This window comes from Choloepus didactylus, chromosome 15, assembly GCF_015220235.1.
Source record: "Choloepus didactylus isolate mChoDid1 chromosome 15, mChoDid1.pri, whole genome shotgun sequence".
NCBI classification, from domain to species: domain Eukaryota; kingdom Metazoa; phylum Chordata; class Mammalia; order Pilosa; family Megalonychidae; genus Choloepus; species Choloepus didactylus.
In genome coordinates this window covers 42,841,364-42,864,620 of record NC_051321.1, presented here as the reverse complement: position 1 = coordinate 42,864,620, position 23,257 = coordinate 42,841,364, and the positions used below count along the sequence as shown (strand labels likewise).

The window sequence follows — 23,257 nt, the reverse complement described above, 5'->3', positions numbered from 1 at the left end:
ATACCAAAGGTCAAAATGTTATATGTGTTACCCTTTCAGCCAGACGTTTGGAGGAAAAATAACAGTGTTTCATTGAAGTGAAAAGAGTAAACTACAAACTATAGAGGTTGGAGCCACACCATTTATTAATATTTATCGAGTGAAACAATTGTTGGGTTTCTTGAGTGCCATTGCTAAATTCTGTAATGCTAGGGGTGATAAGTGCTTTAAGATACAGTTCCCACCCTCCAGGAACTTTCAGTCCAGGTTTTAAGACAAGACTTTATCCCAAAAGTGTGACATTATGGATACAAACAAGGGTTTTAAGATGGGCCCAGCCTAGGTTGGATTCTGTGTCTGTTGTTAGTTAGTCATGTGGCCTTGGGTAAATCATTTAACCTCTCTGAATCTCACCTTTTTATACTGCAATGTGGGTATAGTAGTAGTAACTATATCATAAAGTTGTGAGGATTAAGTGAGAGATTGCCTAGTACCTAGCATATAGTAAGTGCTACATTAATGGTAGCTATCATTATTATTACAAAACAGTTCTGATGGCTTGTAATCTTGAGTTCATTTGGATAGCTCACTCTGTGTGTATATTCAAATTGCTTCCTCCAAAAAAAGCAGAGCTGTTACAAGAGAATGATCTGGTTTGACTCAGAGCTATGTTGAGATGAACAAATGCTTTCTTTTTAAATATCTTTTCGTGGTTTTTTTTTTTTTTTTAATATTTTGTCCCAGTGGACTGTAAAGTGTTTGTGAACAAGCAATTTATCAAGCTACTTTGAGGGTGGAGGGAGGTTCTGTCTCCTGAGATGGACCTGTGTGAGCTCAAGCCCAGGAACCCAAGTGCCAAAAACATGGAATTTTCCTGGAGCAAAAAGCATCATCCTTAGAAATGAGAAAAGCACCAATTCTTGAACTTCTAAACCCACTAGGGAGAAAATCCTTCCCACCCAAGGAACCGTTTGCCTTACTAATGCTTCAGGTATACCTGGATCTGAAAGGGTCTGCCCCTCTCAGGAAGCTGACTTGCCACAGGCTCAGGGACTGGTAGTCAGCCAAGGGTAGCCAAAGCCTTCTTCCCTGCAAGGGCTCCTTTCCTTTGGATTCCGAACAAAGAATGTTACCAAGTGCTGGTGAAAGTGAGATGATGAAGTGAAATTTCTTTATTTAAAAAATGAATAGGGTTGTATAATCTGGAAGTGTTGCCTTAGTTCTGTAAAATTAATATTTACCAAGGCTGAGTCAAGGGAAACATTCTGAGTGTTAGCTCCATAGTGGGGCTAAAGGAAACTTTCCTTCAGTTTTTTGTTTTTTTTGGTTTTTTTTTTTTTAATCTTTCAATATCTTCCACTATCTGAATATTTCAAGGAAAGAGTTTTTTTTCCTTAACGTGATAATTGAATTCAGTTCAGCAAAGGTATTTTAAGTACCCACCACAGCTCCATTCCCTTCCTTCTAGGGAAGACACTGAGGGGAAAAAGAAACTTACAGTCTTAGGGAAGAGAAGACCAACAAACATGAGCCAGAGAAATAACTGTAAGTCAGCCACACCTTCATCATCACATACCTTAATGACATAAACAGGACTTCTGGCCCTGAATTTATTTTTCTGCCTTCCCTTCAATTGAGTCTCCAAAAACAAAACAAAACAAAACAAAACAAAAACTTTACCATTCTATATAAAAATATTATGAGTCTGCTTCCTCTAATTTATGTAGTTCTTTTCAAATTTTTAAAAATTTGGCCTGTTTGATTTTTTTTAGTCCAAAAGTATTACCTGCTTATAAAAATTTGAGCCTCGCAGCAATATGACACAGAATGCAAAAATCTCTTACAATCCCACCTTCCTAAGATAAGCACCTCTAACAACTACTGATGCTGATTTTTAAAGTTACCATTTAGATCCTGCAAAGAAGAAATGTGAAATATTAATGTTAGAAAACAAAAGTGAAGATTTTCAGAAAATTCACCCCTGCAAATTGAAGAAACAAATTATGACCAATGAGCCATAGAATCAGATTGACTATCTCAGGGGTTGGTTTTTAGGGAATGCTTTCTTGGAACTCTTAGATGGAGATGACAAAAGGTACAGGCACTGGGGCATTGGTGGCTTTGTTGAAAGTGTGTGACATCGTAGGATTACCTTTGATTGACCCACCATTGAGGGTTCTTGTGTCATGGCAACTTGATCCACCAGCTGTCTGTCAGCTTGACTAAAGCCTACATTTCCGTAACTGAGATAAACTATTTTTAAAATCTCACATCTGTTTTTGAAGAACCATCTGTTAAAATTGTGCTTTGTCCAACTATAGAAATGCAAAAACTCATTCAGAGCCAGACTTCACTCCTACAAATTTATTTCATTCTACAAACACCAAAGTCACTTTGCTTAAAATTAAATTTGATCCAGTTCAGAAAACATTTACTGACAGCTGTCTATGAGGCATATAGAGGTAAATAAGGGATTGTTTTGCCCCCAGAGAGCTTATAGTCCCATAGAAAGGTAAGATAGAAACATGAATAACTATAACTCAGGGTTCTATATAATAAATTCTTCAAGAGAAAACAAATTAAATTATTACAGGAGACATCAGAGGAGAAGGGAGTGCATAATTGGTTGTCAGATGAGAAACATTTTCCTAGAAAAAGTGCCTCTTTAGCTATTTCAACTGTGTTCTCTTAGTACTTAGCGTAATACATGAAATATTATGATTACTCAATAAATGCTTGGTTGGTTCAGTGAATAAATTAATGAGTGAATGAAGGATGGATAATGCATATGGTTGAACATTTTCTTTCAAGAAGGGCATTTTGGTGGAACATGAGTGAATAGTTGAAAATGATTGTTTCATTCAGAGGTGTGATGAGAAGGAAGCATGTTCCCAAGGGCTATGCGGGCGTGGCTGAGATGTTTTTCCTTAATGGACAAACCATGGGGATCCATGGAACATTTTTTTTTGTTTTACATTTTATTTTGAAATAAATTCAAAGTTATAGGAACAGTTGCAAAAACAATACAAACCCCATACACAGAACTCCAGCGTTCCCTGACCCCCCCGATACCCCGATCCACTAACTTTAACATGTTGTCACACCACTATTTCTTTCCCTCCCTCCCTATCTATCGTCCATCATTTATTGCTCTGTCTTCTGAACATATGAGAGCTAGCTGCACACATCCTTGAACAAACACTATTCACATATACAATTCCCATGAACAAGAACATTCTTTTATGCAATCCCATTAAGCGCAGTTAAGAAGTACAAGAGATTCAACAATGATACAAAGCTTACATTCTGTATTTCCTTTTCCTTATGTCTCAACTGTGTCCCTTTGAGCCTCTTGTCCTCCATCCTCAGATCCCATCCAGGGTCATCCTTGGCATTCAATTGGCATCTATTTAGACTTTTTTTTGTTTTTTTCCTTCTCAATTGTGGAAACATATATACAGCCTGAATCTTCCCATTCCACCCCCTCCCTAGCATTCCATTAGTGGGATTAATCACATTGAGAATGTTGTAATGCTGTCTCTTTCCCATCATCCATTACTAGAAATATCCCTTCACCTCAAACAACAACCCTAAACTCATTTCTTAACTCCCCATTGCCCCTTCCCCCATTTCTCTTAACGCATACTCTACTTTTCATCTCTATGGTCATATTCTCTGATCATTTCTTTGTGTTTACTGTGGGGCTTAAAATTAAACTCTTAAATCCATAACAATCTTTTTTTTCTTTGATACCAACTTAACTTCAATAAGACACATAAACTATGTTCCTATACTCCTCCATTCCCCCACCTTTATATAGTTCTTGTCAAAAATTACATATTTTACATTGAGTTCAAAACCACTGATTTGTCATTAGAGTTTGTGTATTTTATATCATGTAGGAAGTAAATAGTGGAGTTACAATTCAAAAATTATTGACTTCTATTTGTATTCCATTGTGGTCAGAGATTGTGCTTTGAATATGTTCAATTGTTTGTTTGTTTGTTTGTTTTAATTTATTGAGGCTTGTTTTATGTTCCAGCATATGGTCCATTCTGGAGAAAGATCCATGATCACTAGAGGAAAATGAGTATCCTGGTGATTTGGGATGTAAGGTTCTATATACATCTGTTAAAATTCTCTATATCTCTTTCTCCTTTCTTTGTTTCTCTGTTGGTAGGGCTCTCTTTAGTATCTGAAGTAGGGCAGGTCTTTTATTGGCAAACTCTCTCAGCATTTGTTTGTCTGTGAAAAATTTAAGCTCTCCCTCAAATTTGAAGGAGAGTTTTGCTGGATAAAGTATTCTTGGTTGGAAATTTTTCTCTCTCAGAGTTTTAAATATGTCATGCCACTGCCTTCTTGCCTCCATGGTGGCCGCTGAGTAGTCACAACTAAGTCTCATGTTGTTTCCTTTGTATGTGGTGAATTGCTTTTCTCTTGCTGCTTTCAGAACTTGCTCCTTCTCTTCAGTATTTGAGAGTATGATCAGAGTATGTCTTGGAATGGGTTTATTTGGATTTATTCTATTTGGAGTTCACTAGGCATTTATGCTTTGTGTATTTATATTGTGTAGAAGATTGGGGAAGTTTTCCCCAACGAATTCTTTGAATACTCTTTCTAGACCTTTACCCTTCTCTTCCCTTTCTGGGACACCAATGAGTCTTTAATTTGGACGTTTTATTTTATCTGTCATATCCCTGAGATCCTTTTCAATTTTTTTCTCCATTCTTTCTTTTGTTCTTTCATTTTCTGTTCTGTGGACCTCTAGGACACTGAGTCATTGTTCAACTTCCTCTAATCTTGTATTATGAGTATCCAGAGTCTTTTTAATTTGGCCAACAATTTCTTTTATTTCCATAAGATCTTCTATTTTTTTATTTACTCTTGCAATTTCTTCTTTATGCTCTTCTAGGGTCTTCTTTATGTCCCTTTTATCCTGTTCCATGATCTTCTTCATGTCCTTTATATCCTGTGCCATGTTTTTGTTCCTTGATTGTGATTGTTTGATTAATTGTGCCAAGTACTGTGTCTCTTATGATATTTTGATTTGGGTGTTTGGGATCGGGTTCTCCATATCATCTGATTTTATCATATGCATTAAGATTTTCTGTTGTTTTTGGCCTCTTGGCATTTGCTTTGCTTGATAGGGTTCTTTCAAGTTGTAAAAAAAATAAAATAAAAAATACCAATCTAATTTTTCAGAAATACAAGTTGGTGGCGTACACTTTCTCTAACTAACCAGCAGATGGCGTCTGAGAGTCACCTATACCCCTCAAGTCAGTTCTCCCCAACTCTGTCTCTGTGGTGTGTGGGGAAATGATTTTTGTGGGGTTCAGTTGGTGAACTCAATTTGGGTGTGTTGTTGGAGCTGTCCTCCCTGAACATGGTGCGTGTGTCTGGGTGGCTAGGGAGGCAAGGCCGCTTTAATATTCAAACCTCCCAGGTGTTCCCGGAGATTCAAGACTGTTGCAAGAGTCTAAGCCTTCATTTCAGTTTTGCCCCAGCTTTTTTCTGTCGCTGACCCACAAACCACCGGCATTGACATAGTGTCCCTGGGTTTTCTGCGCGGGACCCCCTTGTCAGCTGAGATCTTCCAGGACCTCTGCTGAGGGAAGGCTATGCTACATCACTAGTGCATATCATCCCTCAAGGAAAGCCCTGGGCTGCTGGGCCGTGCAGGGGCACTCTCTGCCTGACGCAAAGATTAGCCTATAATTCTTTTTTTTGTTGTTGTTGTTTTTTTTTGTTTGTTTTTTTGTTTTTGTATCTCTAGGTCCCCTACATTCTACAGTATAAAACATTGTACATTTTTCACAGAATTCACATTAGTGGTATCATACAATATCTCTCTTTTTGTGCCTGGCTTATTTTGCTCAGCATTATGTCTTTTTTTTTTTTTTTTTTTTAATCTTCATTTTATTGAGATATATTCATATACCACGCAGTCATACAAAACAAATCGTACTTTCGATTGTTCACAGTACCATTACATAGTTGTACATTCATCACCCAAATCAATCCCTGACACCTTCATTAGCACACACACAAGAATAACAAGAATAATAATTAGAGTGAAAAAGAGCAATTGAAGTAAAAAAGAACACTGGGTACCTTTGTCTGTTTGTTTCCTTCCCCTATTTTTCTACTCATCCATCCATAAACTAGACGAAGTGGAGTGTGGTCCTTATGGCTTTCCCAATCCCCTTGTCACCCCTCATAAGCTACATTTTTATACAACTGTCTTCGAGATTCATGGGTTCTGGGTTGTAGTTTGATAGTTTCAGGTATCCACCACCAGCTACCCCACTTCTTTAGAACCTAAAAAGGGTTGTCTAAAGTGTGCGTAAGAGTGCCCACCAGAGTGACCTCTTGGCTCCTTTTGGATTCTCTCTGCCACTGAAGCTTATTTCATTTCCTTTCACATCCCCCTTTTGGTCAAGAAGATGTTCTCCGTCCCACGATGCCAGGTCTACATTCCTCCCCGGGAGTCATATTCCACATTGCCAGGGAGATTCACTCCCCTGGGTGTCTGATCCCACGTAGGGGGGAGGGCAGTGATTTCACCTGCCAAGTTGGCTTAGGTAGAGAGACAGGGCCACATCTGAGCAACAAAGAGGCATTCGGGAGGAAGCTCTTAGGCACAACCATAGGGAGGCCTAGCCTCTCCTTTGCAGCAACCGTCTTCCCAAGGGTAAAACCTGTGGTAGAGGGCTCAACCCATCAAACCACCAGTCCCCTATGTCTGTGGTCATGTTAGCAACCATGGAGGAGGGGTAGGCGAATACCCCTGCATTCTCCACAGGCTCCTCAAGGGAGCACTACATCTTTTTTTTTTCCTTGTTTTTCTTTTCTTTCTTTTTTTTTTTAACTTTCCCTTCTTTTTTAAATCAACTGTATGAAAAAAAAAGTTAAAAAAAAACAAACATACAATAAAAGAACATTTCAAAGAGACCATAACTAGGGAGTAAGAAAAAGACAACTAACCTAACATAACTGCTTAACTTCCAACATGTTCCTACTTTACCCAAAGAAAGTTACCTAATATAGCAACATTTCTTTGAACTTGCTCCTACTATATCCATCAGAAATTAACAGACCATAGTCATTCCTGGGCATCCCCAGAACATTAAATACCTTATCTGTTCTTCTTGGATTATTGTTCCCCCTTCCTTAATTGCTCTCTACTGCTAGTTCCCCTACATTCTACATTATAAACCATTTGTTTTACATTTTTCAAAGTTCACATTAGTGGTAGCATATAATATTTCTCTTTTTGTGCCTGGCTTATTTCGCTCAGCATTATGTCTTCAAGGTTCATCCATGTTGTCATATGTTTCACCAGATCGTTCCTTCTTACTGCCGTGTAGTATTCCATCGTGTGTATATACCACATTTTATTTATCCACTCATCTGTTGAAGGACATTTGGGTTGTTTCCATCTTTTGGCAATTGTGAATAATGCTGCTATGAACATTGGTGTGCAGATATCTGTTCGTGTCACTGCTTTCCGATCTTCCGGGTATATACCGAGAAGTGCAATCGCTGGATCGAATGGTAACTCTATATCTAGTTTTCTAAGGAACTGCCAGACTGACTTCCAGAGTGGCTGAACCATTATACAGTCCCACCAACAGTGAATAAGAGTTCCAATTTCTCCACATCCACTCCAGCATTTGTAGTTTCCTGTTTGTTTAATGGCACCTAACATTCTAACCGGTGTTAGATGGTAAGTGAAGTGTTTTTATCAAAAAGGGATGTTGGATTTTGTCAAATGCTTTTTCAGCATCTATTGAGATGATCAATTGATTTTTCCCTTTTGACTTGCTAATGTGTTGTAATACATTGATTGATTTTCTTATGTTGAACCATCCTTGCATGCCTGGAATAAACCCCACTTGGTCATGGTGTATGATTTTTTTAATGTGTCTTTGGATTCGATTTGCAAGTATTTTGTTGAGGATTTTTGCATCTATATTCATTAGGGAGATTGGCCGGTAGTTTTCCTTTTTTGTAACATCTTTGCCTGGTTTTGGTATTAGATTGATGTTAGCTTCATAAAATGAGTTAGGTAGTGTTCCATCTTCTTCAATGTTTTGAAAGAGTTTGAGTAAGATTGGTGTCAGTTCTTTCTGGAAAGTTTGGTAGAATTCCCCTGTGAAGCCATCTGGCCCTGGGCATTTATTTGTGGGAAGATTTTTGATGACTGATTGGATCTCTTTGCTTGTGATGGGTTGGTTGAGGTCTTCTATTTCTCTCTGGTCAGTCTAGGTTGTTCATATGTTTCCAGGAAATTGTCCATTTCCTCTACATTATCCAGTTTGTTGCCATACAGTTGTTCATAGTATCCTCTTATAATTTTTTTAATTTCTTCAGGATCTGCAGTTATGTCACCTTTTTCATTCATTATTTTGTTTATATGGGTCTTCTCTCTTTTTGATTTTGTCAGTCTAGCTAGGGGCTTGTCAATCTTGTTGATCTTCTCAAAGAACCAACTTTTGGTGATATTTATCCTCTCTATTGTTTTTTTGTTCTCTATGTCATTTATTTCTGCTTTAATCCTTGTTATTTCTTTTCTTATACTTGGTTTCGGATTGGTTTGCTGTCATTTCTAGCTTCTTCAGTTGATCCATTAGTTCTTTGATTTTTGGCTCTTTCTCTTCCTTTTTAATATATGCGTTTAGTGCTATACATGTTCCCCCTTAGCACTGCTTTTTGCTGCATCCCATAGGTTTTGGTATGTTGTGTTCTCATTTTCATTCATCTCTATATATTAGCAATTTTCTCTTGCTATTTCTTCTTTAAACCCACTGATTGTTTAGGAGTGTGTTGTTTAACCTCTAGGTATTTGTTGAATTTTCTAAGTCTCTGATGGTTATTGACTTCTAATTGTATTCCATTGTGGTCAGAGAATGTGCTTTGAATAATTTCAATCTTTTAAATTTATTGAGGCTTGTTTTATTTCCCAGCATATGATCTATTCTGGGGAAAGTTCCATGAGCACTAGAAAAGTATGTGTATCCTGGTGATTTGGGATGTAATGTCCTGTATATGTCTGTTACAATCTAATTCATTTATCAGATTGTTTAGGTTTTCAATTTCCTTATTAGTCTTCTGTCTGGTTGATCTATCTATAGGAGAGAGTGATGTGTTGAAGTCTCCCACAATTATTGTGGAAACATCAATTGCTTCCTTTAGTTTTGCCAGTGTTTCTCTCATGTATTTTGTGCACCTTGATTGGGTCATAGACATTTACGATTGTTATTTCTTCTTGCTGAATTGCCCCCTTTTATTAGTACGTAGTGGCCTGCTTTGTCTCTCAAACATCCCTGCTTTGAAGTTATTTTATCTGAGATTATATTGTTACACCTGCTTTCTTTTGGCTGTAGCTTGCATGAAATATTTTTTTCCCATCCTTTCACTTTCAGTTTCTTTGTGTCCCTGTGTCTAAGATGAGTCTCTTGTATGCAACATATTGATGGTTCATTTTTTTTGATCCATTCTGCGAATCATATATCTTTTAATTGGGGAGTTTAATCCATTTACTTTCAACGTTATAACTGTGAAGGCATTTCTTGATCAGCCCATCTTATCCTTTGGTTTATGTTTGTCATATTTTTCCCCTCTGTCTATTAATATCCTTATTGTACCCATACCGAATCTCTTTAGTACTGAACCTTTCTCCAAGTCTCTCTGTCCTTTCTTTGTTTCTCGTGTCTGTAGGGCTCCCTTGAGTATCTCCAGTAGGGCAGGTCTCTTGTTAGCAAATTCTCTCAGCATTTGTTTGTCTGTGAAAAATTTAAGCTCTCCCTCAAATTTGAAGGAGAGCTTTGCTGGATAAAGTATTCTTGGCTGGAAATTTTTCTCACTCAGAATTTATAAATATATCGTGCCACTGCCTTCTTGCCTCCATGGTGGCTGCTGAGTAGTCACTACTTAGTCTTATGCTGTTTCCTTTGTATGTGGTGAATTGCTTTTTCTCTTGCTGCTTTCAGAACTTGCTCCTTCTCTTCTGTGTTTGATAGTGTGATCAGTATATGTCTCGGAGTGGGTTTATTTGGATTTATTCTATTTGGAGTTCGCTGAGCATTTATGATTTGTGTATTTATGTTGTTTAGAAGGTTTGGGAAGTTTTCCCCAACAATTTCTTGAATACTCTTCCTAGACCCTTTACCCTTTTCTTCCCCTTCTGGGACACCAATGAGTCTTATATTCGGGACGTTTCATATTATCTATCATTTCCCTGAGGTCCATTTCGATTTTTTTCAATTTTTTTTCCCCATTCTTTCTTTTATGCTTTCATTTTCCATTCTGTCATCTTCGAGGTCACTGATTCATTGTTCAACTTCCTCTAGTCTTGTACTATGAGTGTCCAGAATCTTTTTAATTTGGTCAACAGTTTCTTTAATTTCCATAAGATCATCCATTTTTTATTTAGTCTTGCAATGTCTTCTTATGCTCTTCTAGGGTCTTCTTGATTTCCTTTATCTCCCGTACTATGGTCTCATTGTTCATCTTTAGTTCTTTGAGTAGCTGCTCTAGGTGCTGTGTCTCTTCTGGTCTGTTGATTTGGGTGCTTGGGCTTGGGTTATCCATATCGTCTGGTTTTTTCATATGCTTTATAATTTTCTGTTGTTTTTGGCCTCGTGGCATTTGCTGAACTTGATAGGGTTCTTTTAGGATTTGTAGACCAATTGAAGTCCTTATCTCTAATTTATCAGATCTACAGCTTCGTGGAGTATACTTTCTCTAACTAACCAGCAGGTGGCGTCCACGAGCCACCTGTTCTCCACAAGCCAGTTCTCCCCTGCTTAGCCTTTTTGGTGAGTGGGGGAGTGAGTCTTGTGTGGTCCAATTGGTGTACCAAGCTTGCGTGTGTAGTTGGTGTTGCCTGTCCTGTATATGGGGCGTGTTTCTGGGCAGTCGGGGGGGTGGCTCTAACAATTAAATCTCCCTGGTGATCCTAGAGTTTTAAAGCTGCTGCAATAGTCTAATCCTTCAGTTCAGTCCTGCCACAGTTTGTCTCTGCCGCTGACCCACAAGTCCTTGGTGTTGGCGTATGGCTCCTGAGATTTGCAAGTGGGCCCCTCTTCCAGGCCGTGCACCCCGGGTCCTCTGTTGAGGGATGACTGTGCTATGTCACAGGTGAGTGCCGTCCCCCCAGGGCAGTTCTGGGCTGCTGGGCTGTGTAGGGAGGCTCCCAGTCTGCTCAAATGATGGCTGAATGGGGCTTTGTTAATTCACACTGCTCTACCTTCCCAACTCTGGGACAATCAGCTGAGGTTGCAGGGAAGGCTAATGTCCACGCCCAGTTTTGTGGTGTGTGCCTGTTATTTGAAGCACTTCCGTCACACTGGGTTGTCTGGGGCAGTTCTGGGCTATGGGGCTGGCGATGGGCAGGAGTGTTTCCTGTCCACCAGGATGATGGCTGTGAGCGGACACCCCCCTTTTCTTGGGAAGTTGTGGTGTTTAGTGAATTTTCTCAGCCACTGGATTATTACGTTTTGTCTCAGAGCTCTCCTAGTTCTGCTCTTGACTTGACCTGCCCAAATAGTAAGTCTTTGAAGCTTTCTGTATTGGGCTTCTTAGAGTAATTGTTTTAGAAAAAGAAAAAGGATTAAAAAAAACAAAAAAAACAAAAAACAAAACAAAAAAAAAACAAACAAACTGGGCCCTCCTCAGAGATCTAATGGGTTATTGAAATGCTAAGAGACAAAGCAACCAGGGCCATTAAGGAAAGGTCCACAGGGCAGAGAGATCAGCTTTTCTTCGGGATTTGCATATGCGCCTCAGGGCCCTTCCCCTTTCTATGTTCACCAGAACTCCACAAATCCTCCACTTTTATTTTGGAGTTTTTCGTGTTTTTTTTCTATGCCTGTCTCCTCTCTGCTGGGCTGGCTGCTCTCAGATTCTCTGGTGTCTGGTCTCAGTCTATCTATGGTTGGAGTTTGGATCAGTAGAATGAGTTTCCGATAAGGGCTGCCACTGCAGTTCTCCCTTCTCCTTCCCGGAACTGACAGCCCCTCCTCCCCCGGGACTGAGCCTGGCAGGGAGGGGCGCGGGTCCCCTGGCCGCAAAAACTTACAGATTTCGCTGATCTCAGCAGTTCCACGTTTTCATGAGTGTTGTATGAAGTATGCCCAAAGTCAGATTGCTCTGTGGTGTCCAGTCCACGCAGTTCCTTAGCCTATAATTCTTGACTGTTGTAAGTTCTGAATGAAAGGCAGGTAGTAGAGCTGGGCCCCACCCCTTTCCTCTTAGAGAAGATAGACCCCCTAAAGGGAGGTCATTAGTATTTCAGTGGTCTCTCTCTGCCTGTGCCACACCCCTGTCTGGGTCACTGAACTGGGAACTGAAAATGGCTGAGGCTTTCTCCACTGAGTCAAAAAAGGAACAGAGCTAGTCCAGGGTGACCCTCCAGCTCTCCAAGGTCAATCATCACCCAAAGCCTCTGTCTACTTGTTGGGGATTCGTACCTCATAGTGAGCAGTTCACACCAGGTAATTAAAACTGAGCTATATTCGCTTGCTGGGAGAAAGCTTCTCTCTGGCACCAGGAGGCTTTGTAGCTCGGGCTGTGGGGGAGGGGTCTCCTGATTTGGATCTGCAGTTCTACTACAGATTTTATGCTGTGATCTCGGGCAGTCCTCCCAATTCAGGTAGTGTATGATGAGTGGACAGTCATGTTTGTCCCCCCGCAGTTATTCCGGATTATTTACTAGTTGTTTCTGGTTTTTTTTTAGTTGTTCCAGGGGAACTACTTAGCTTCCACTCCTCTCTATGCCGCAATCTTAGATCCCCCCCAACATTTTTTGAGCAAGAGAATGACAAGTTCAGAGGTAACTGGAAAATGATTAATGTGCTATAAGATTGTGGCAGGCACTATTTCTGGAATTGGGTCTTTAATCAAATGGCTTTGTCCAATAAACTGACTGCATTAGGCCCATTTTTTCCAGGATGTTTAGGAAAATAAAAGTAATCATAACAGACATGTGGTTTTCAAATTTAGACATGTTAAAATAATCAAGGGAGATCTTTATGCAGATTTATTGCACCAACCTCCAAAGAATCTAATTTATCTGATTTGGAGGGGACCCCCCCACCCTGATTTTATGATGAGCTTATCTTGCCCAGATTCAGATAGAACTCTTTGGGCAATGTTTCCCAGTCTGGCTCACAGCCCCCGGGATTCCCCAGCAAAGCTGTGTTTGCATTGCTGCTTGGTTAGAAGCTCTCCCACATTACCTTTGCTCCAGTCTATGTATTGAAACTATGCCAGAAATTCCTAGACATATTTACTTATATTTAAATTTATATTTTAGATTTGGGGTGAGGGGGGGTTATGAATCACCTGTAGTCAGAAATAGACACTCATTTATGTAACTTCTAGCATTTCAGAAACCCAGAAAAGTTAGTATTCATCATTCCAGCTGAATCAACATGTCATCTCCAAGATGTTCCATATTTTCATACATTGGAACTCTATTCTGTTCGCTTTGTACTTTTTAACTTACACTGAAGTTGCTGTTATACCAGCCCTTTGTTTTAATGATTTTGCAACGACCTTTCGTCCAAGATAAATTCTGACTTGACCAGAACCATCACGTTAATAAGATTTCACCATGAGAAGCAGAATTAACATCATAGGCAGAGAGAGATTTCCCAGAACTCCATAAAAAGAGGATTTCTCTGGGAAATAGTAAATATTGACTGGAAAAAGCATAAAATATTCCAGAAAGGACTCTCCATCAAGGATGGAAAAGAATTAAATGGGAAGGTGGTCCAATTAGTGCTGAGGCAGAAAAGGTAGGAGTGGGAAGATTGTTTGGATAAAGGGGCCTGCTGGCGGGAGGGAGATCTGAGTTTCAGGGAACCATGGACAAATGTCCCTCTTTCTCAGCCATTCCTAGGAGCTGCCTTCATTGGGATGCTGTAATGGGGCCTTTCTCCCTGGCAAGGTATAGACCCATGAGGCCAATGAGATGTGAGGGGATGGCCTGCAGATCAAGTGTCATCTGGATGGCTGATAGCCTCCTCCCTTCTGCTTGGAAGGGAGAAGAGGTGCTAGGAAGAGAGTGCTGGAAGCCAGGAATTAGAAGAAAACTGAGGCCATGGAGGAAATGGGGAGTGGAGAAAGTGTTGGCTCCCTGTGCAGCTGCAAACTTGTGGACTTGAGATTTAGGAGGAGGGAACTGGAAAGACAACAAAAGATGGCCTCTATTAGTCCTTTTAAATTACTCAGATCATAGATGATATCTTGTCACCTTAAGACTACTGATGATCACTTTTTCACATGAGTAGTGCAGTTATATTAAAAAATTATTTCTCAATTTAGTACCTTGACAGATGAAAAGATTTGGGAAAATTTCCTACTAAATGCCAGGAAATCAAATTCATCCTAACCCTTCATTCTCTGGCTCTAGGGAATCACAAAGATCTTCCATTTATTTTTTAATGCCTTTTCTCCATGTCACATCCTCTTCACTGGGCTAGCCTAAAACTTCATAATTTTCTGTCTGGCCCCCATTAGCGTTAGCAAATATTATGAAGATAGATGTGAATGCACCACTGGTATGCTGACTTTGCATACAGATCTTCTAGTAGGCAAATGCTCCAAGCTATTTCTTTCCCAAGCAGTGATGGCTTTTAGCAGAGCCATCTGCTTTCTTTCACCATTGCTTTCCTTTTCAGTCAGTGACTCCCAAGTTAGGGTTGCCATCTGTAGCCATGAAAGAGTCCTTCTTTATAGATCCACATGGCTATGGATCAAATTCATGTTTGAGTCTCATTAACAGGGCATGCCAGTATAATTGTTGACATTTCAGTAATGAAACAACTTGCTCAGAAGGGTGTGTTCAGCAGCATCTTAAGCACCCCCTCATTCCTTATTCTTCATGGAACACTTCTTATAGCATTGTTTAATCCTGTGCAACTTCCTGCCGTGTGAAGGGTGATTTCCTGCTCAAATATACTTCTGCTGCTATGCAGAGAGGCTGGCAGTAGTGATGGTTCAGGTTGGTTTATTCTGACCCATCTCTTCAGTTTAAAGTCTGAATGGCAGAGAATATTTCCAGGAGAAATTGGCTCTCCATTACCTGCAACAAGTTTTTAGAGCATCCGTCAAGAATTTAATGAGTACTGGTTCTGGGTACAGTTTTGTAAAAGGGTATAATTTACCTCTACTTTTTCTCCTGCTTGCTGTCATAAACAATCACCAATCAAAATGGAACCACCCACAGTATGGAGGATGTCCCACCTCGGGCTCAGGATGATGGACATCTTCATTGTTTGGAAGGCCTAATAGCCGATGGCCCAACCATTGTCCAGGCCAGAATAGAAGGGGAGGCCTGACCCTCTGTGCTTCCCTGAGGTTGGTGCTGAGGTTGGGAGAAGCACCCCTTTAACTGTTTGGGTGCTCTTTCCTGAGACTGTGTGGTTGCTTTGCAAAACTGCCGAAGAAACTCCAGAAGGAATGTGGAGTCCTCAATACCCAGGTCACCCCTCATTCATTTACTCATTCCACATCTATCAAGACCCTTCTGTGTACAAGGATTTGTGTAAGGCACGGGGGCAGATACAAAGAAGAAAAGGACAAGCCCCCTGCTTCTGAAGAGTGTAGAGTGTGGAGAGACCTATGGGTTAACAGTAGATACAAGACTATATGGTGTTGAGTGAATAGAACAGTGTCTGGTTGATAGGAGCCCAGAAGAGGGTGTGACTAACCCCATGTGGGAGAGGTGGGGAGAAGGCCTCTGAGAAGACAGGATATTTCATCTGAACTTGAGGGAGTAGAAGCACTCACCTGGTGAAGCATAGGAGGGACATTCCAGGAGCTTGGATCCAAGTACCCCAAGAGGGGTAGAATGCACATCCTTCTTGTTGGGGATTCTTTAAGAATAGGGGAGAAGAGACTCAGATGATCTTGCAGAGGACAAAGACAGATGTTACCCATATTTGGCTTCTATGGGGTTCACCCGGCATCATAAAGACTTGGTCCTGGTTTCAGCCCAGCTCCTAATAAGCTAATATGAACAAGCTACTTCAGCTTTCTTGACCTCAGTTTTTCTATCTGTAAAATGGGGTGAGGGAGCAGGTTGGACCAAGGATTTCTAACATCTCCTCTAGCTTAACATTCTGTGAGTCTATGAGCCCTGGAAGGAGGTGTGAAATGTGGATCCGGAGATTGTTGAGCCAAAGGAACAGAGGGCACAAGACAGAGTTGGAAATTACACTCAGTGGGTAGGAGAAAGAAAGAGAGGCCCACAGAAGAACCTGGAAAGAGTTTGTCAGAGGAGGAGGAAGAGGGCTGGAATGATCCAAAGAAGTATGTGTGTGCCCCAGGGTCCAATGCCATGGAAGACTGAGCAAGAGAATTCTGAAGAGGGTACTGAGCTTAGCCAGAAGAGGTCATGGTTGACCTTTGAAAAGCAGAAGCCAGGCTAGGATGGGCTAAGGAAGAATGAATGGGTGTTGAGGAGTACATTTGAGGAGACACTTTGCTACCTTGTGGTTTCCTCTTCTTCATTCTATGCCCCCATCCATAGTGCTGTCCATTGACAGCTCCAGCCCCCTCCCACATTGCTGCACCCCAAGGAGTGTTCTGTGCTCCAGAAAAACTCTCTGGCTAATCAAAACTGATTTCTCAGTAAAACTGCAAAAAAGGAGGAGGAGGAGGAGGAAGAGGAGAGAAAGGAGGAGGACTTGTTAATTGGGTGCAGCTCTGTGCCAAGACTCTATCAAAGGCTTTGAATATGGATTAATTTTATCTTTGTAGTAATCCTGCAGTAACTAGTATCCTCCCCGCCCCTTTTTTTTAATAAATTAGGAAACTGAAACTTAAAGAAATTAAGAAACTCACTCAGACTTACTTAGCTTGAAATTGGGATTTGAACCCAGGCATCATGGCCCCAGAGCCCAAGCTTTAAAGAGCCATACTACATGGCAATTGGATTGGACTAAGTCATACCAGGGTGTGAATGACTGGCAAGTGACTCCATGTAGAAATTAATTCTCTGACCTGGTTTTGCATTGTAAAGAGGGGGGTTCAGATTCCAAAGGTAGGAGCACAAATGCTGGTATTTTTTTTTTGACAAGTCTTCAAGGTTCTCTTAAATTATATTGTGGAGATTAGCTGGAGTTCAACCTTTTCTGGATCAAGAAAAGAAAAGCTTGGGGTTGGCAGTGAGCTTGAAAGAATTTGTGAATAAAAGAAAGGGGAGATGTAGTAGACATAGTTGGTGGAAGGTTATATTTTTATTTTGTCTTTTTAAAAAGAGAAAGCTTTCTGCATATATGAAGGCAAAGGGAAGTTACGTAGTAGAGAAGGAGCCACTGGAGTTACTGGAGGAAGGCAATCTGTGGAGGGTCCCCAAAGAACCAGGAGGAAGTGGGACCTCTGGCATGGATGGGGAACACTCCATTAAGCAGGAGAAACTTTTCTGCCCTGGAGTGTGAGGGAAGCTAGGGGGATAAATGAAAGGGCAGATGTGTGTTGAAATAAAGAACCCAATAGATGAATGCAGAGCAAGATGACCACCTTGGTCTGCTTTGCAAGAAAACTGGAGATGAGTTTCTCATCTGCTGTGAGGGTCGAGAGAGACTGGTGAACTAGGAGGTTCAAACAGAAAAGAGACAGTACAAAACTCTCATGGAAAAATCTCTAGACAGAAGACCTGCAGTGGAAAATGTGAAGTTTCTCTGCAAGCCTCCAGTTTTCCACTGCATTTTCTCATCCTTCACCCTAACTGAAGAAAGTCCCTCTGACCTCAGGGTAGGTCCCAAAATGAGACCCAGTTATTTCTGGCTGTGTCTTACTATGCCATGCTGTTCCTGCAATCCCCTGAGTCTCTAGTGTTCTCTCCTCTTTCTCTTTCACAGCAGCCTGCATTAGTGCCCTGATACACCACTAACACATTCTCCTACATCAACTATGTGTCTGAGTCATTCACAGCAAGTCCCAAGTTGGTGTCATCAGATCATCTCCTTCATCTGCTCCTTAGGAACATAATGGTGGGCGAAACCCTCCATGGCAGGGGAACCAGAGTGTTCATGCATTTACAGGGTAAGGGTCATGTCTAACTATATTCTTTTTTCATATTTTAGGAGAAGAGGAAGAAGATGAAGGTGATGAAGAGCAGTTGGATGGTACAGTCAGGGGGCCTGGACCCAGAGTGCCAGCTGGGACGGTGTCAGAAGCACATCTTGCTCGGAGGCTCACCAAAGGAAAGAACAGCCGGCGGATGCTGTCCAACAAGCCGCAGGACTTCCAGGTAGAAACAATCCAAGTGCTTCTACACCCTTGTTAACTACTGCATGGTACATCTTCCAGCAATTGCAGGGATGTTAGGATGGACCTATTGTTACGGGAAGTGGCTTACCAGTAAGGGGCATCAGTGCAAATACCCAGTCAGAAGAGCTCCTGAATAAGTGCCCTGATACACCACTAACACATTTTCCTACATCAACTATGTATCTTTCTTCTGCTTGCAGAAGTGGATTTAGTCAAGCCAGATGAGGCTCTTGAGTGAAATAAAACTTTAACTTCTTCCTTCCCTTTGGTGGTAGGAAAGAGCTAATCAAAGAATAGAAGTATAGACACTGCAGTTTTCATAGCTCTGAACACTGCCTTAGACATGGGAGACAGCTGTGGAGCTGAGTTAGTGCATCATCAGGGCTCAGGAAGACCAGGGAATTGGGTAGGATCTGAGTAGCAACCTCAGCCCTGCCCTGCCCTGCCCTTTCCCTGGTTAACTCCCTACTATTCCAACCCCTCTACTGCTCTTGGTTTCTATGAACCACCCCCATTCCCACCTTGGGGATGAGCACAGGGGGCCCCTCCCAGACCATGAGTGTCCTTAGTTTCACCAATCGGCATAGGTAAGAGAGCTGAAGCAAAACCTGAGGATATCTTTACACTACACACTGTAATAGTAAAAGTAACGACTCCCTTTTGTGCTTGCAGATCCGTGTCAGAGTGATAGAGGGTCGGCAGCTAAGTGGCAACAACATAAGACCTGTGGTCAAAGTCCACATCTGTGGCCAGACACACCGAACGAGAATCAAGAGAGGGAACAATCCATTTTTTGATGAGGTAAATGGGCATCAATGGGTGCAACTTAAGTCTCTTCACCTCATGACCCAGTGTGACTTAGATACCTGAGTTTTTAAAGGTGTCAAAACTTACTTAGTTATAAGAATAATATATGTTAAAAGAAAACAACGTATGAGCAAATCGGTTCCCTCCTCCTACCCCCCCTTACTGAGAGTGTGGTTTGGTTCTGTTGATGTCTTTCGTAGCCCTCCTTAAAAGTACTTAATATCTCAGCAGTCGTCACCAGTGCCACAAAACCTCACTACTGGGGCTTTGAGGAGAAGTCATAAGTTTGGAGAATTTTTCAGAGTCCAGCCTTGCTCTGCTGAGGAACAGTTTTCTGAGATTCCTCAGGCTTGTATCTCATGCCCTGTCTCTGAGCCCTGGCCTTTCCCATCACAATTTCTTGTAGTTCTCTACGGTGTCTAATCCAGCCCTGGCTCTGGCTTTTGTTCTTTCTATCTCTACTCGCGAATGAAACCACTTTCTCTTCTGTTGGGTATTCCTGTTTCTTCTCCTTTATTCAAACTGGCCCCCAGCTTCTCAGAAGGCCCTGCTTTCCTCTAATGTGTGCTCCTGAGATGAATTCAGACAGCAGCATGCAGCTGTGTAGCATAAAAGCATACACGATAGGTGGGAGCCCAGCTGAGATGGAACACTTGAAGCGGATGGGGAAGGCTGGGAGAAATCCATGTTGGAAGGCAAGACTGGATTGGAGGGAGGGAAAGAGACTGGATGACTTGGGACCTAAGGCATTAGACCTGTCAGTCAGTTTATAAGCTTCTTATTTACTCAACTACGTTCTTAATGATTGCAGCAAGAATTTTCATGTGCCTCAATTTTTCCATTGTAATTATATACATTTTTAAGATTAGATCTCTTTGCAGAAGGGAAGAATCAAATAGCTGGATCCTAAAACAGACTAATTTACAAATCAATAAAATGATTTTACTAAAAATTTGTAGTTTGTATACAGCTCCTTAATCAAGTGATTAAACTGAGTGGTAGCAATAATAGGCCAAACTGATGTGTGTGCTCTAATGTGATACGATGGTAAGTAATCATCAGCTGTATCATTTCTCCTCAAAGGTTCAATTTAAATCTAATGGTGAGGAAACATTCATACAAATTCAGATTGTGGGATAGTCTACAAGACAACTAGTCTGGATAGAAAAGACAGAAGAAAGGAAAAAAAAAAGGCAGGAGTACTGTTCTAGATTAAAGGAAACTAAAGGGACCCAACAACCAAGTGCAATGTGTGGTCCTTGCATGGATCCTGATTATTTATTTTAAAACAAAAGCTATAAAGAACTTTGGAGACAATTGGAGAAATTGAAAAATTGATTATATATTAGCTGTTAAATTTCTTGGGTATGATAATAGTATTGTGATTATATAGGAAGATGTCCTTGCTTTTAGGAAATACATGAGTGTGCATTTAGAGGTGAATTGTCGTGATATCTAGAACTTTCTTTCCAATAAAAAAGAGAGAGATAAAGCAAATGGCCCCAAATGTTAAAAATTGGTGAGCATAGGTAAAAGGTATACAGTTGTTCATTTTACCATTCCTTAACTTTTCTGTTGATTTGAAAGTTTTCTAAATAAAAGGTTGTAGAAAAAATCAGTTTAAATAGATGCTCAATCTTCCTCTTAGGACTAAAGATCACTGGCTGGCATGGTACAACCTCTGTATACATCATATTCAGCTCTCAAGAATCAAACTTCTTAAACTCTACTATACAATGAATTAAAATGTGGTCAATATTGACTCTGCTATGAAGATATTTTGTTAGAAAGAATAAAGTTAGTCACTACATACAAATGATAGAGCTAAAATGTTAGCGAATTAAACTTTCCAGGTCATACAGGCCCTAAGCACCCATTTTAATATGACTTGCAACATGAAATAACCTTAGATCTTTACTTCATTTACCTAGTATATATCTGTTCCCAATTGGACAATTTTATTTAGTTAAATAAGTGCTATGTTTTATATTTAATCCTTTTTTTTTAACTTATTCCAAAATGCAGAATAGGTTTATCATGAAGCTAATGAAGCTAAAACCTAATTTCAAATTTGCACTTTGTATTTTTTTAAGAGGGCCCCCCAGATTATAGCATTGGGTCCCACTAAACCTGAATCCACCCCTGCTAATGTTCAAACATTTTTCTTTTCTGTTTTGGCAGCTATTTTTCTACAATGTCCACATGACCCCTTCCGAGTTGATGGATGAAATCATCAGCATTCGGGTAAGGAGGCAGTGGAGTAGGAAGGCACCACTCACCAGCTGCCAAACAAGGCCGGTAATCTTGTTGCCTCTTTTCTTCCTTCCAGGTTTATAATTCCCATTCTTTGCGAGCAGATTGTCTGATGGGGGAATTTAAGGTGAGTGTCAACAGTCTGTTTCATTCAGTTTACATCAAAGGTGGGCACTTTTATATTGGGGAATCTTGATTCCTGGCTAGGTTTTAGGGTGCGTGTTTTGGTGACATCTTAGGGTTATATGTAAGGGATTGACACCATGATCCTTGCTGAGAGCTGGAATGCCAGCAGGATGTGATGACCCAGGGTCAGAAACCAGCTGAGTTTCCTCTGGCCTGGGCCTTGGCAACTTCCAAAGTGTAACCCTTAGCAGTGTCCCACAGCAGGATGCCCAAAGCTGCCACATCAAGATCCTTCTGGTGTTCTCGCTGTGCACGGAAGCCAATCCACCATTATAAAAGAAAAGGGGTGCTTGACTATGGCAAGAAGCCCAGCACCCAACTCCTCTTAACCAGGGCCCCAGAGATCCATCTATAGAACCAGTTTTTGTAAATCTTGAGTGTAAAAGGAAAGTTAAATCAGGGAAGAGACTCAGGGTACTTTTCTAAGTAACTCATTGGAATTAAAGGTAAATATTTGGTTCCTTCCCAGCAATACTGCATAGAGTGGGCTGCCTCTCCAAGGAAGGAGCTCCTAGGCACTAGAAGTCCTAGAGGATGAGCTGGATCAGGCAGACCTGTGTTAGTTCCTGGTCTGGCAGCCACTAGCCACATGTCCTCAGGGAATTTATTTAACCTCTCTGATCCTTGGTTTCTTCATCTGTAAATTGGGTCCACTGTGAAGATTAAGTTAGATATGTAAAGTGCCTAGCACAGTGCCTGACACATGGAACTACTATAATCAGTGGCTATGTTAATATTAGCATTCACATCAGCATTAGTTGTAGAAGAAGGAGTATTAGATAGGAAATTGGGCCAGGTGGTCTCCCATAGGGTGACCAATAGTCTCAGTTCGCCTGGAACTCAGGGATTTCACAGGGCAAAGGACTTTCAGTGCTAAAACTGGGAAAGTCCCAGGCAAACTGCGATGAGTTGGTTATCCTGCTTCCATGGTCCCTTCCACCTCTAAGATGAGCCATCCATCCAACAGTGATTGATTGAGGATCTTCTAGGTGCCACACATTAGGCAAAGCATTGGGATTACAGAGGGAGTAAGATACAAATGTTAGGTTTCCAGAAATTTACTCTAGTCAAGGGCATTATGTTTAAATATTTTAACAATGTTTTCTTTGAAGTGACTAACTGATTTTAAAAATTTAAACTACTTTAAATTGTTTTTTTCCCAGATTGATGTTGGATTTGTTTATGATGAACCGGGTAAGTATTGTTCTCCCAGTCACTTTGAAGCCTCAAGTTCGTTCCTTCCACCTTGGAAGAGGATTCTATGAATCAAATAAAAATTTTTCTTGATTGGGGGAGGGGACATGTACTTAGCTAGAATGAATGCACAGGAGCTTAGTATGTTTAACTTTTTAACTAATAGTAATGGTCTTAACATTCATAAATCATTTCTGTATTTTGTGAAGATATTTGAGGTCAAAGTACAAAACCAGTTAATAGAACTTACAGAATCTTGTTTGAGTAACCCTAGAACAGGATGGTGGGGTGGTGGTCATGGAAGACAAAGCAGATGACATCAATATAAAGACACATTTGGTGTGTCATGATAAGACTTTGAGGAAATGCTTGTTTATCTTATAGTCAATGAAAACAGAACTGCCAGCTCTCTTTAGAGTGCCCCTGTCCTTTATTTATTTTTTAATTTTTAATTTTTTAAAATTTTTAAACTTTTTATTTAGTAACATAAAACTTCCCATTTTGACCACTTTCACATATACAACTTAGGGGCATTAATTATGTTCAAACATTA

General features: G+C 40.6%; 1 protein-coding gene across 5 annotated transcripts in view; it reads left to right on the top strand.

The window, feature by feature from the left end:
• Window positions 1-23,257, top strand: part of MYOF (myoferlin) — a 161,645-nt gene that overhangs the window by 50,566 nt on the left and 87,822 nt on the right. For all 5 annotated transcript variants that reach the window (XM_037803987.1, XM_037803990.1, XM_037803985.1 and 2 more), the window contains exons 6-10: window positions 18,078-18,244; window positions 18,937-19,065; window positions 21,253-21,315; window positions 21,401-21,451; window positions 22,674-22,704. In XM_037803987.1, coding sequence (XP_037659915.1) covers window positions 18,078-18,244; window positions 18,937-19,065; window positions 21,253-21,315; window positions 21,401-21,451; window positions 22,674-22,704 — 441 coding nt within the window. The remainder of the gene's footprint in view (window positions 1-18,077; window positions 18,245-18,936; window positions 19,066-21,252; window positions 21,316-21,400; window positions 21,452-22,673; window positions 22,705-23,257) is intronic.